The sequence below is a fragment of the Carassius gibelio genome, chromosome A25 (assembly GCF_023724105.1).
Source record: "Carassius gibelio isolate Cgi1373 ecotype wild population from Czech Republic chromosome A25, carGib1.2-hapl.c, whole genome shotgun sequence".
Classification (NCBI taxonomy): Eukaryota; Metazoa; Chordata; class Actinopteri; order Cypriniformes; family Cyprinidae; genus Carassius; species Carassius gibelio.
In genome coordinates, this window is record NC_068395.1 from 13,828,361 (window position 1) to 13,843,872 (window position 15,512).

A 15,512-nucleotide genomic window follows, 5' to 3' on the forward strand; every position below is an offset into this window, starting at 1 on the left:
ATATATATATATATATTTGTATCAAGATGAACACTTAATGGAGTGAAGCAACTTATATATAAAGAAAAAATGAGCTCCATATTCTGAATAATACTAAATAAAGCCATAAAAGCCTGATTTATCAAACACGATACACATAATGCAAACTTTTTAGTAGATTAAAAGTCCAATAAGTTAAAAAAGTTTTTCTGAAAAAAACAACAACAACCTTAATCCATTTTTATCTCTAAATCATTACATTTAATTTATAGAAAAATATTTAATGTATTATATAATGTATTATTACAGTAATCTGAGAAACATTTTCTTATAAAATAATGAAAAAACATGTGTAGTTCTAAAAACAGGCTTAATTGTTTGATGCAAAATGTAATTATTTTCCCCTTTTTGATTAATTTGTAAAATATGATCTGGGAATTTTCTGGAGATATTTTATGAGATATATTCACATCATACTGTGTATTGTACAACTGTGTGCCAGTGGACTTCTGTGTTTGTAAAGAAGACAACTTAATCAATTGTATTGTCTTTGTATTGTCTATGACATGCATTTTTACAAAAAGTACAAGTGTATTTATGTACAGTATGTGTGGGCAGGTATTACCTACTGCATCAGGAATGAAGAAATTATATCCCAGAAGACTGTGATGCAGCAGGGATGGAATGATGCCTTTGAGCCCAGAGTAACTCCAGTCTGACTGCAGTGCACTCATACGGATGAAGAGCGCTTTGTGGCTTGACCTGTGTGAACAAAATAAAAAAGTTCTAAAGTTCAAAAACAATTTGAATCATTTTACACAATACTGGTTAGTTTTCAGAATCCTTTTTTTTTCTAAAGGGAAAGTTTTCAAACGAATGACTGTCTACTTGACATTTTGGATCCAACGATGCAAATGCAAAACAGAACATATGCAAAGAGACTGTCTCTTACAACAACAAGTAGCTGTAATTGTGGAATGAGAAGATGGATAACATGATATCTCATTCATAAAATCTTCCAAAAAACCATTTGAACTCTTTGCCCACCAGCATTTTTAAAAACAAATCACCAACATTTTTGATAATTAAAAATAATAAAAAATAAAAATATAAAAACATTCTAGCTTTCTTTTTATCCACACTTAAATGTGAGCAAGTCTCATGACAAAAAGCAACATTTTGAAAGAAAAAAAGCTGTGAAAATCGTAACGTAAGGCAGTTTTGATGTATATGCTGTTTAATGTTTGATGATGCTTTACATTATGCGTTGTTTTACATATGCTTCTGCTTACATACGCGATCACTTGTTTCTGCTTTTTCACCATGATTTGATCCAGAAATCTAATACTTTCATAAGATGTGTAATAGGTCCTCCTACCATATAACAGTAAAAAACATGGAAAGCTGGACAATTCTGTCATTGGCGGGGATAGAGTTTAACATATTTTTAAATCTCACGTATGCATATGGTTTGGATCAGACTAGTAACAAATCAGATTTGGTGTATTTTCCGGGAGGTTCAGAGGACTACATCTGAAAATATTTGAGTTTGACATGCCAAGAATGGATTTTGGATTTTGCTTTCCTGAGTGAACAAAGTCTGTCGATTGTTCCCAAAATGGTAGTAAGTGATCATGATTTTGCCAAATGGGAAAATTCTTGGATTGACATCTTCAATTGATCCATAAAAAAACAATCTCAATTCTCAACATAAAGTCAGCTATTAGGACCAACGAGAATGTTTATCCATGTGCTACTTGCCAAAATCACCATAAACGATTGGGACTATTTACCAGTTTAAACCAAATACCTTGTTCCTGAGGTCACAATGGCATTGTCCCCTATCCTCTCTGCCAGGTCGGCCAAGAGTCGGATGTATTCATCCCCAACCCATGCCAGAGGGGGGCGTAGGACTTGTTCCTCAAAAGGGTTTCCCTCACCGCCTTCCAGGATGACATACTCCATGCCCAAATGGCTACGCAAGCTGTCCACTTTGTCCAGAAACCAATTTGTGGCTTCTGGGTTGGAGATGTTGAGCTTCACACTGTACTTTCCTTTCCACTGAGTCAAAAGAGGCACCTTATGAAAGAGAAATAATGTACAAATAAAAAAGTAAATAATAATAATAATAATGCACAGGTAAGAATATTGGTCAAGAACAAATAAGAGTATACATGAAAAAGGAAATCTCTTTTAAAAATCTAGCTCAAAATGTGAAAATTATTTAAAAAGGCCATGTTGGTTTCATATAGTTTTGAAGAAACTTTTATGCCATTTGTAAAGAAAAACTTTAGATGTCATGTACTGGAACTATCAAGTAAAAATAGTACTTTTCTTACCCTTTCAATACATATGAGAGTACACATATGAATAATTTTCAAATATTCACATATATTTTTTTAAGGGTTTTTTGTGCAGATACCATGACGTTTTTGGGGAACCACATGTCATATAACTGGATAATTAAAAATAATGATAATTAATGATAATTATCTAATAATAATGAAAAACAATTTAATAATTATTTCTTTCACGAATTTCATTATTTTAATGAGTTCCTTTTTATTATGATATCAGACATTTGTATCACTCTGACAGTTTTACTTTATGCCCCATAAGATATAATTTTTAATTTTTAATCCAAAATGTAGAACATATTCATAGGAGACTTCAAGTCACTGTATGTCTGAATTGCTTTTTTTAATGTATATTTGAATAAATTAATAGATCCAGACAAAAAACAACACCAAGCAGTGATATATTGTTGTTAAAAAAATTGTCATATGATGCAGTTTCAAATTTTCGTTTCTCTTTGGAGTGTTACAAGCTCTTGGTACATAAAGAAGATCTGTAAAGTTGCAAAGACTAAAGTCTCAAAACCAAAGAGATATTCTTTAAAAAAGTTAACAGTCAACCACATGCCCCTAAAACATCTTATTCTAACCCGCCCCCACATGTCTACGTCACTGTGTGGGAAGATTTGCATAACACCGCCCAAATGTTCAAGCAAAGAATGGCAGCGTAACTTTTATTCTCACAGTTGCCGTCGCTGCCATGTTGAGGACTTGCTGTGTGTTTCGTTGTGGAAGCGAAACTACTTGTTTGGCCTTCCAAAAGAGGACACGACTAGAAATCAGTGGTTAAGTTGTATTTTAACACTGTTCCAGAAAAGTCCAAACCAAATATTTAGAAGTGTGCTGTGCATTTTATGAAGGATGAGGACTGTTTACTGAACAAGTAGCCTGACTCACAGCATGTAAGTATGTTTTTATATTTAAATAATTTGCCACTGATGATTCAAAAACGAGTTTTGAGCACTGAAGGGTAGGCTTATTTGTTGTTTCTCAGATCACAAATACAGACATGGTTTTATGTTCACGCAGTACGATACGCAACACAACGCGTAAAAAGACAATATAAGTCATTATAACCAGTTATTATGTCCCAACTGGATGCAACAAATGCCTAGTTTTTAATGGGTTTTATTAGTTTTGTCTCGTCTAGTGATGTCTGGATTGTGAACAAATCTTTCTATTTACCTGAACTTCTTGGTGAACCGGTCAAACCAGCTCACTAAATCAAACTGAATTGTTTGAAACTGTTTGTGTCTCCATTATATACTAATTCACAAATTACTTAAGTGCTTTACACTCCCTCTGATGTGAAATAAACCAATCTCCCAAGTTATTCAGTTACTCCTAACAGTACATTGACTGAACTGCTGAAAGAGAACCAATGTTGGGATGTGCTGCTGGCCTGGGAGATGGCACAGTATGGTAAGAGGCGTAACATTGCCGTCACACGCTTGAGGCATTCGGCCAATCACAATGCACTGGATAGCTGGCCAATCAGAGCACATCTTGCTTTTTCGGACCGATGAGGCTTGTAAAAATCGACGCGTTTCAAAAAGCGGGGCATAGAGGAGAAACGATAATGTGTATTATATGGAAAATAATGTGTTTTTTTCAACCTTAAACCGCATAAACACAATGCATTACACCAAATACAATATCATATGATCATATTAGCAACATCATATGAACCTTTAAGTAAAAAAAAAAACCTTATCTAAAATAAATTGTAAATAATATAAAATATCATAAAACCTAAACTTTAAAAGTTTCCTTCAAGTTGAAGTACTAATACAAATAAAACTCGATTAAAAGTCAATTAAAACTAATAAATAAAAAATACATACTATATAGACATTTTAAAAACTAAAACTTTAAAGTGAAAACAGAATATAATTCAATATATAAGTACATCTATGATGCAAAAGTAATCCGGGTGATTGACCCATATACCTCAGTGCATAAAGGACAAGACGGACGCCCAGATCAGCAAACAGTCAGTCTTACCGTTCGGCCCTTCGCTCCTGAGGGCAGACTCAGCCAGTAATCTTCAATACCTTCCTGAATGGAGGTCTGGAACTGCTGCGAATCCACGCTCAGGTACGGGGACAGGGTGATGGAAATGTTTAGAAGCTTCACAAAAGGGAGGTCCCTCTTCTGTCTCTTAGACGTCCTTTTTTTGCTATTGAGGTAGCTGTGGTCCTAGAAATGCAAAAAATAATAATCAGAGATGACAAACAGGCTGATGTCACCAGCTTAAAAATAAGTCATAAATGATGGTGCAGAAATTATATATTTAACCTTACAAATCATGCTTGTTACAGTGTTGAAAAAAAAAATTTCAACACTAAAAAAAAGAAAAAAAGAAGATGAAATTTAAATAGATTGTTGCTGTAAAATTCAGAAGTCTCAAAATTAACAAATTAACTAAATTAACCACACAGTGAGTAAAGAAAAGAATCACCCCCCCTTTCAAATAATCACATTTTGGTGCTTTGCAGTCTGAAGTAAAGATGGACACTGTTTATGTTTTATTCAGTGCAACATATAACATCCAGGTGAAAGATATAACACCAACATATCAAGCAAAAACATTTTTTTACAAAATAATAAATCAAAGCAAATGGTGGTTCAAAAAATACTGACACAATCCTTTTTCCAACTCAGTGATTTTGTTTATTATTATTTTCTGACATGGTGTTATATCTTTCACTTTTCGCGTGATAATTGTGGATTGGCTGGGACCGGGCTTGCCTGGTCCCTGACACTACTCCCCCCTCCAGGGTCCGCGCTAGGGGATCTTGTTCTCCGACGTCATGGCGGTCTGCCTGGGGGCCGCGGAGCCGGTCTCTCTGGATGCTGGCCATGAAACTCTGTGAGCAGATTGGGGTCGAGGATATCTTGACGACGTACCCAACACCTTTCCTCTGGTCCATAATCCTCCCAGTCCACTAGGTACTCTAGTCGCCCACCATGACGTCGGGAGTCCAGTATCTCTCTTACAGTGTAGATGGGCTCAGCGTCTATGGGTGGTAATGGGGGGGGGGGGGGGGTTGTCGTCAGGGACCGGTCTGAAGAGGGAACAGAGACAGGTAAGTGATGGGGTTTTAACAGGGAGACATGAAAGGTGGGGTGTATCCGGAGTCGGAGTCGGTAGGTAACTGGGTTGACTTGTCATTCCACCGGGAAAGGCCCTATGTATTTTGGGCTCAATTTCGGACATGGTTGCCTTAATTGGATGTCCCGTGTAGAGAGCCATACCAGTTGCCCTGGCTGGTAGGTAGGAGTTTGTCAACGGTGAAAATTGGCAAAGTGCTGCTGGCAATTCAATGCCTGCTGAAGGTGGTGGTGTGCCTGGTTTCAAACCCTCTCGCGGTTTCGGAACCAGGTATTCACTGAGAGAACTTCGGACGGCTCACCGGACCAGGGGAGGCTGATAGCATAGGATACATTGGAATGGGGTCAGCTTAGTGGACGTCTGTCGGAGGGAATTTTGGGCATATTCTGCCCAGACTAAGTAACGGTTCCAGAGGTTTTGATTGTGATGGCAAAATGTTCTGAGGAAGCGACTGATGTCTTGGATCTTACGTTCTGTTTGGCCGTTTGTTTGTGGGTGGTAACCGGAAGTGAGGCTTACTGTTACATTAAGGAGGGCGAAGAATGACCGCCATACCCTGGAGATAAACTGGGGCCCTCTGTCTGACATGATATCCTCTGGAATGCCAAAGGTACGAAACACATGTTCAAACAGGAGTTCGGCTGCTTCAAAGGCTGTGGGCAGGGCTTTCAGGGGGATTAGTCTACATGCTTTAGAAAATCTTTCTATGGCTACAAGAATGCAGGTGTTACCATCCAAGACTGGGAGATCGGTGATGAAATCCACTCCAATGTGGGACTAATGGCAATGGGGAATCGGTAATGGGAGTAGTATTCCGGTGGGTAGTTGCCGAGGGACCTAGGTCATGGCAGATCCCTGGATAAACTTCATAAACGGTTTAAAAAGTTTAAAAAATTTTTCATAAGCTATCGGACTCTCAATGGATGCAGAATTCACTGACATGGAGACAGGGTGGTCATTAGCGGATTGTACATTATACAAGTGATAAGTGGCTTGGAAGTTGCAGCCCCAGTTCAGAATCTTCCCAGTAGTCCAATCTATCGTGGGTTGATTTTGGTTTAGCCAAGGGCGGCCTTGAATTAAATCAGCTAGGCTATTTGTGAGAACAAATGGGGAAAATGATTTGTGGTGGGTATTTTCTACACAAAGGGTGATTGGTGCTATTTGTGATGTCACATACCCTTTGTTGAGCTCGCCAGTCACTGCATAGATAGAGTACAGTTTAGTGGGTCGGGTCCTTCGGAGGTTGTGTGCCTTGGAAAGTTTTCCAGAAATGAAGTTGCCGGCTGATCCGGAGTCAACGATGGTGGTGGCTCATAAAGGTCACACATAAAGTTAGTGGAGCTGACACAGAGGGTTGGTGGAGAACTGAACTCACCAATAACCGCAGGGGACGAGATGGGCAGGTTCGTATAAAGTGTCCTCTTCTCCTGCAGTAGAGGCATAGTCTGAGCTCTTGCCGACGGTTACGCTCTGCTGGAGACAGTCGCTGGGTTTCCACCTGCATCCGTTCAGGCTGCGATTCAGGGATTTTCTCGGGTAAACTGATGAGAAATGGGAGCTGGGGCATGAGTTTCTCGATAACCGGACTGGGATCTCAAGTGAACTGGGAGGGCTTGTTCTATGAATTTCTCTAACCCCATATTATCATAAATGGCGAGCTGCAGTCGAAGTGCGGGGTTTAATCCTCTTCGGTAAACCGTAACAAGTGCTTTTCCACTCGCCGTGGCCAGAGTCTGGAATTCAAGGGAGTATTCAGAAACAGGTCTTTCACCTTGACTCAGGTGTAACAATTGATTGCTGACTGAAAAGTCTCCCACAGGGTCACCCAAACACTTCCTTAAAGTGACTGATAAAATTCTGTACGGACGAGGTGACCGCAGTCTCTTGAAACCACAGCACTTCGGCCCATCTTAACGCAGCCGCAGATAATTGCTGGATAAACAAGACTTTACTGTGCTGAATTCATGCCGGTGTTGGTCAAGCATTCTGTCAGGATAGTCACTGGAGGCAGAGGTAAGTGAATTCCACACAACGTTTATTTTTCACAAGATCAAGTGCACGGTGAGTAGAAGGTGATTTCAGGTGCGGATACTGTGCAGATCACTCAGTGAGGGGCTGAATGCAGGGGAGTACATCCATAGAAGAGAGGTCAATGCCACACAATCACGGTTAACTAATGCTTGTCCCTTTTCTTTTACAGGAGAGGCAACTGTCCAGCAAGCTTGACGAGAACACATGAGATACAGGAGATCGTTGGGAAATCAGGTAACAGGGATGGCTCGGGAATCCTGGAGGCAGCAGAACAATGACACAAAGGTTAGTGTTTCAAAAGTACGTATACATTACGTCTTGGAATCCACGGGATGCGAGGCAAGCAGGAGACGGAAACATGAGGTCTGTTTTATAGTGCCTTGATGAGATTGCTGATGATGACCAGGTGAGGGTGATTAATACTCAGGGGAGCGTGATCGTTTTGGATTGGCTGGGACTGGTCTTGTCTGGTCCCTGACAGACAACGCCGGTGATTGACAGTCAAAGCATAGTGCTGTTTGAACACCCCACCCCAACCCCAACTGAACTCCAAGTTTTGATTGGTTTTGCTCCCGAGTCAGACCTGTCTGTTATTAGCTGAAGCGCAGGGCTCCACCCCAGAAGTTTGAAAAGTATCCGTCAAACACCAGCACGCTCTGTCTCTTCATCGGCGCCTCCTTTGTCCGTTTTTTTTTTTTTACTTTGTGCTTTTGTTTAAAAATAAATGTAATACTTTAGTTTTATTTAACTCAAGTAAAAGTACCACCAATTTAATTATACTCAAGAAAGCAGAAAAAAGTTAAATTTTACTCAACTGCTCTAATGAAAGTATTTGTAATTAGTTACTTTCCACCTCTAACCAAAGGACATTGATATTGCAGTCTGTGCAAGATTTTAAAAGTACTTTTTAAAAATCAATGATTGTATCTTAATTATAATGCAGCATTTAACAATAGAGCAGCTATGTCTGGGACAGGGTTCAAGTATCACTCAAAGCTTCAAAGTTATCATGAGTATGTTAAATCAAGCTTCTTCTGAACCAGTCTGATGATACAGGCTTGTACATTCCGAGATGTGTCTCTTAGAAAAAAAAATCCAGAATTGTCAAGAAGTCAACAATTGGATTCAGCTAATGAAGGATAAAAACCAAGGGATTTTTTCAATGATATTTTACATTATGCTCAAGTTTGTGTTATCATGTATTTAACAAGGACAGTTGAATTGATGGCTGCATCTGAAAACTGAAAAACGCTGCCTTCGAAGGATGCATTCCAAGGTAGGAAGTCATCAAGGCACGTCTGAATCAATGTTATTTTCATTTCCTATCTCCTGAGATGCCTTCATCTGGCCGATTTTTGAAGGCAGCATAGATGTATCCTTCACTGACTTTGATATCCCACAATCCTGTGCATTCCATTCTGTGACAGTTAAGCCAAAAAATAAAGATGGCATCTGAAATTTACCGTCAGAGGTCAGTTTGTGTGTAAATGTATGTTTTTGATCAACATTTTCCACCTTTTATGTAATTCTAGCGATAAATTAATAATGCAGTAATTAAATATTCACTAGGTTGCCACCCAAGCTCTCTATATATTTTGCTGTAGATCATTGTGCTGCCTCAGGAGGCTGTCCAAAATCAGTTGCAAAAACACTGCCTGCAAAGTCATTGCCTGATACGTCAGCGAGGCAGCAAGTCACCTGCCTAAGTTTTCGGATGCAGCCAATGAGAATCACTCAGTTGCATAAGCTCCAACTCATGTAAGTCTGGAGAATCGTGAGGGTTAATGAAGGGGGGAGGGACTAACTTTAATAAGATGAAATCTGTAACCCTCTGTTGAATGTTAGATAAGGGTGCAGTGCAGGGGGATCTCCAGGATAGGTTTGGGAAGTACTGCTCTAGAGTATAAAAAAACAAAGGGCAGCATCACCACTTTGTGTTTAGTTGTTGAAAAATGGCTGCAAGTTGGTGTTTTGGGTCAGATTTCGGCAGTTTGCATTTTCTGTCATGCTGTTCCAAAGTGGAATAATCTGCGTAAGAGCTCTGACCAAGCAAAATGACCTTCAACTTCAGAAGCCAGTTCAACAAACTAACCAGCAGCTTTAGAAGCCATTGGTGCAGGCAAGGACCCTTGTTCTTCAGCTGATTATGAGCAGATCCAATGTGTCCAAAGCAATCAACTGAGCTTTAACCCTCTGAGGTCTAAGGGTATTTTTGGGGCCTGGAGAAGTTTTGTCATGACCTGACATTTGTGTTTTTTTCAGTTGCTTATAAACATCTAAATGGCTAAAGTCTAATCTCACTGTAATCAGCACAAACTGGGCTATAATAATATGTGAGCAGCATGTATGTACATGATTGTGTTTTTGAGAAAAAAAATTTATGTGTGGTTAGTGAAAAACTAAAAATGTTAAATCACTTGAATAAGGCAATAAAACATATACAGAACACTGGTTTTCGGGACTTTTGAGAACTGGAGCTTGTAGCCTAGAATTTTTCTTTTGTTAATTATGTGAAAATCATCTTGTTTACTCACAGAAAACTATATATTGATTTAAATTTTCGAAGACACTTTTTGTTTGTAAAAGTCATATACGAGAGGATGTGAACTATAATGAATATCATTGTGATTTAGAACTGAGAAGACAAAGGCCTGCATAATCAGCTGCATAATGAGCTGCATAATGAGCTGCATAATGAGCTGCATAATGAGCTGCATAATGAGCTGCGTAATAAGCCTTTCAGTCAGCTGTGTGTCCCTGTGAGGGAGGAGTTACAAGAAAGAATGTGAGGACAAAATAAATGTATATATTTTTATGTTTGTAGTTTATTTAGAATATATTTAATTATCCCACAACATAATTTAATATCCACTTGGGAGTGCAGTTAATTAGGAACAATCAAAGCTGACTTTCAAACTGAATTTTTAGCATAATGGAATGGAAAGAACCGCATTGTTTGTTACATTTGTTACTGTTACATTTATTTGTTACATTTATATTATTTACATCAAGCTTTTGAATGGTATAGTAGTGTATATCGTTATTGAAACTTCATAATGTTTCATTTGATTATACATTTAGTCAGGAATTATAGTTTGGAAAAAGCCTAACTTGTCAAATGTTTACACGTTATGTGAAAACTAGTACAAGTATATAAATAAATAAAAAGAGACTTACTCATGTTTATGATCTCTGCTGAATAAAGCGCTTCATTGTTTATTTCTGAGGAAATCCAAATCTCAAATCCTCAACCACATCACATCTTTTTGGGGTGAATTATGTCTTATTCCTCTTATCGTGAAGCAAACAGTAAAATAAAAGAACTTGAAGAACAGTCTCACTGCGTTGTCTTCTGTTGTATGGGCGTATTCAAGCCGCACGCTTCAGTGAAACATTAGAATCTGGACCAGCATTAGACCAGCGGGGGCGTGGTCACATTAGAAGATAATGAAGGGAGACGTGTAAAATGGACATCGTGTTGTTTTCATATGGATTACTTTATCAAAGAATATTTGTTTTCGGCAGCATTTGTTTAGTTTAAAAGTAGACATGTCAAGCTTTCTATAGATCTCCCTGTCTCTTCGTTGAGTATTCACTGAGTTACAGTTCATTTTAATGACGCGTTTGTAAATGAAGATCAGCGCAGACAAAGGCTGCAGACAGAACACCCTGTTTGTTATTTATTTATTTTATAAATGCACAAAGTTTTGTTGTTATTATGTCTGTATACAAAAAAATTAAATCAAAGAAACCTTTGAAAATGTCCATCTCCCATTGTTTTGAACTGTTTTCGCTTATAAACGGTGCTTGATCTGTGCATATTTCTCTCCTGATTCAGATGAGATAACATTTCTCTGGTGAAAAAAAAAAGTTATTATAGACAATAATAGTGATAGATGATTACTTGTGGAATATTGTGATATTTTTATCAGCTGTTTGGACTCTCATTCTGACGGCACCCATTCACTGCAGAGGATCCATCGATGAACAAGTGATGTAATGCTACATTTTTCCAAATCTGTTCTGATGAAGAAACACACTCATCAGAATATCCCAAGGGTGAGTATATTTACAGCAAATTGTAATTTTTGGGGTGTACTACTCCTTTAACAAACTCAGTATATAATGTCTCCCGGTTTTAACACGCACAGTTTGTAGTCAGCTTTTCTAGGCAGTCATGTATTACAGATGATGGTAGCCGTCAGCATTTACGTTTCTGAATTCTTATTTTGTTGATTATTTTAACAGTGTGGAAAATATTGTTTTACCATCACTGAAAATAATACTTCAGCCCCTATTAATGTTTTTACCATGACAGTCCCTAACAGGTGCCACGATGTCTGAGAAAATACAACAATGTCATTTATATTAATCATATTGTACAGGCATGCTGAACGCTGTGCTTATGAGGAATCTGTGCAATAAATAGCGAATCCTGGCAAGTGTGTTTATGACCAAATTCATTCCAAGTCAAGCTGTTGGTTCCGCTTATGACTGTGTTATTTCAAGCTAAAATGGAAACTAGCAAAGAAAAAAAAAAGAAAAACTGTCACACAAGGGAAGGTTTTCCACTGTAATTTAGTGGTAAGACTTTCATTCAGGTTAGGATATGGGAAAGTGTGGTCTGTGTATCAGATAGCACATAGAATTAGGCTTCACAGTGGGTGGGAAACATTTGATTTGTTATATTAGGTAATATAACATTTTAATTTACAGAAGAATTGAAATTATAGCTTATTTTATCAATGCATATTGCAATATAGCAACATGTAAATATAACATATATTTGAGACAATTTTGTGGGCTATAAATATCAAAATAGTAATAAAATAAAATCTTACATGTCATGAGTTATTGAAATCGGAGGGCTGTACTCTGCATTACATTGATGTTAATGTTCTGATAAGCCTTTTAAGTATTTTAGGTATAGAGAACATTCTTTTCTTGGCAGGAAGTTTTTTTTTCTTTCACCTGCCTCTGATCTTTCTAGAGGAATTCAGCTGTGAAACGAACCGCTCAGTGTTATTTATACTGTTTTGAGATCAATCAAGCATGCATGCCTAAGAACAATGTCGTGACTAGTCAAAAAAATTAAACAAGCATGTGAGTCATGAATCAATTAATTAAACTAAGCGATAAATCAACATTGTATGCAACTGATCAAATGAAGCTATGCATGAATGATATTTATCTGGGCGACACAGATGTCTTATATTATGGCCAATAAAACATTATGAAGGGCATTTTTTATGTTTTTATTTATTTATTAACTATTTAAATATTTTATGTAATTATTTGTATTAATCCCAATTAATTAATTAATTTATTTGATTTATAAAAAAATACCTTGAAAAAATATATTTAAATCATTCTGGAAAATGTATTAAGAAAATATGTAAAGAAAAGAAAATATGCTATTACTTTTTACTTAATGTTGACACCACATGACATTTTTGACTCCTTAAATTTAAATTTTTGTTGAAAAAGATATTATTTATTGATTAAAGTTTCCAAAAACCATGTGAATCCAGAAAACAAACATTTGACTGTGATAAATAGCATTATCATTGGAAAATGTGACTTATATATCAAGGCATGGTTAGTTCGCATTGCAAAATGTCATGTGGTGCGACTCTCCAAAAACCTAACGATATATAGGTATGAATTAATAATTCTTTGTGTGTGTGTGTGTCTATATATATATATATATATATATATATATATATATATATATATATATATATATATATATATATATATATATTCTCAAAAGTAAAGATATATTCATTTATATTTAATAGTTACACCTCATGACATTTTTAGACTCATTAAGAGGATACTTTTGTTAAAAAATGCACAAAGCCAACATCAGCTCATGTCAGTATCAACTATATTGTGTTATTTATCATTAGCATATTGTAAAAAAGTATTGTTACAGCAAATGCTCTAGAGATGTCAAATTGTGGTGCTCATATGGAAAATTCAGGTTCAAGTCTTCAAGTTTACAGTCTGTTCTAATATCTCAAACAATAAAACACAACCTATTTACATGTTCTGATAAAATATAAACATTAAATGCACTATAAACCTTAAAAAAGCATTATATTTTAAAAGCATTTGGATAAAATATAGGATAAAAGCATTTGAGAAATGTGTAAAAAAGTGGTAAAAAGACGAAGCTAACATAACACAGATGGCTCACACTGGTATAACATATTATTCTCCTTAAAACAGCAAGTATCATTTAATTGGAGACCAGTTTCCTGCTGGCATTTCAGTGAACCAGAGATGTGTGTCTTTCTCTAGGGGATCAGGCCCTGACCTCTCCTCACCGGCTGCAGATCTGCTTAGAAAAAATGAAGCCTTTCATGTCCACAACACTGAGCAGCTCAGACTGTTTTGTTCTGTCAAAATGAACTTAACAGGCCAGCTGGTGGCAGATGTTTGTACTTGAACACAGTGTTCCTGCGTCCCTGTTAAATCTGCCTGGTATGAAACGTTGTTCTCCCAGACCCGAGCCTGTTTGTGTGATTATAATGAGTCCTTCAGAAACCTGACCATCAACCACAAGAAAATTAACAGCAAAGTGTGTCATTTATGCACCACTAGTGGTCACTAGTTTGTTCTGAATGTCATACAGGTTTGGTACAAAACGAGGATGAGGAAATGATGACTGAAACAATGATTTTGTTTTGGGACGAACTGTCCGTTTAAACTGGTTTTTTTCCACCAAGTGCATGGATCAAAATAGTTTGGCGAATTATGTTTTATAATTTGGTGTAAGGCTAATAACCATTCAAAATCGGATTAAACAAAGGTCCGTTTTAGTACAAAATGTTACATATGCACAGTGCTTAATGCCTAAGAAAGATCTAAATCAGATTTGCATTTACTTTATATAATTACTCATGGCTGTGCACATTTGCTGACACTGATGCTACTTGGATGTTAAGGCAAATTGTAATATGTATCAAATATTTTGGCCTTTTATTGTCACGGTTGGTAAACCGTGATCTCTGGGTTTTGCACTTTGTGGGTGAAGTCTGTGTGTGTTACGCGTCAGCACCGATTAGTTTGTGGGCATCTCCGTTAATTGTCATCAGCAACAGCTGTCACTCATTACTCATTCCTATATATATGGCTTGTCTAGTGTCTTGTGTTCGTGAGAGCATTGTTTCATGTCTGTAACCCGTGCCTTGCTTTCTTGTATGTTTCTGTGTTGGATGTCCGTGTCTTTCCGGAACCCTGTCCACTCTACGCAACCACCATCAAGCAACACCACTTACCTTTGGCTCGCTTCCCCGCAGTTCCTGTGTCACCCTCTCCTGCTGCCAACTCACCTCTGCCTTCCGGATTCATCATTCCTCACCACCATCTTGGACTGTGCTTTCCTTCCAGCGTTATTTGTGTCTCAGTTTTGTATTGTCTCATTATTCTCATTAAATATCATTTACCTCGCACTTGCTTCCTGCCACTCCTTACACAGTCGTTACAGAACGCTCTCAAAACCATGGAAGCAGCGAGGACCACTTCACTGTCGGAACTCATTCACTACAGCGTCAACCGCATGGATCAGCAGTAGGAGAGCATCGTGAACATCGGACGCACAATCCAAGCGCTGGTGACACAGGTGTCCGAGCTCTCCCAGCAGATCCATCAACTCACCTCTCCCACTGCACCCACCACACCGCCTGCGCTGCCCGTCCCCCGGGAGAGCTCCCAGGACCACTTCCGGTCAGAGCCGCGACTTCCGGTGCCAGAGAGTTACTCCGGTGAGCAAACTTTTGCAAGATTTACCTTAAGAAATGTTCCATGCATTTTGCATTGCAGTCCCGCACCTCCAAGGAGTCCAAGGTTGCGTTTGCTCTTACCCTACTCTCTGGCAGGGCCGCCTTACGGGGGACGGTGGTGTGGGAGAATCAACATCTGTGTTGCGCCTCGTTCCACTCCCTCTCCGATGAGATGAAACGGGTCTTCGATCGAGCCGCGGCCGGCAGGGAGGCCGTTCACCAGCTCTCGGACCTGAAACA

At 38.1% G+C, this 15,512-nt stretch overlaps 1 protein-coding gene across 1 annotated transcript in view; it reads right to left on the reverse strand.

Moving 5' to 3' along the window:
- Positions 1-15,512, reverse strand: part of LOC127946711 (SITS-binding protein-like) — a 50,127-nt gene that overhangs the window by 10,088 nt on the left and 24,527 nt on the right. Inside the window, exons 5-7 of the mRNA XM_052543432.1 lie at positions 4,338-4,532; positions 1,790-2,058; positions 605-741 (exon numbers count right to left, since the gene is read on the reverse strand). Of these exons, the coding sequence (XP_052399392.1) occupies positions 605-741; positions 1,790-2,058; positions 4,338-4,532 (601 nt within the window). The remainder of the gene's footprint in view (positions 1-604; positions 742-1,789; positions 2,059-4,337; positions 4,533-15,512) is intronic.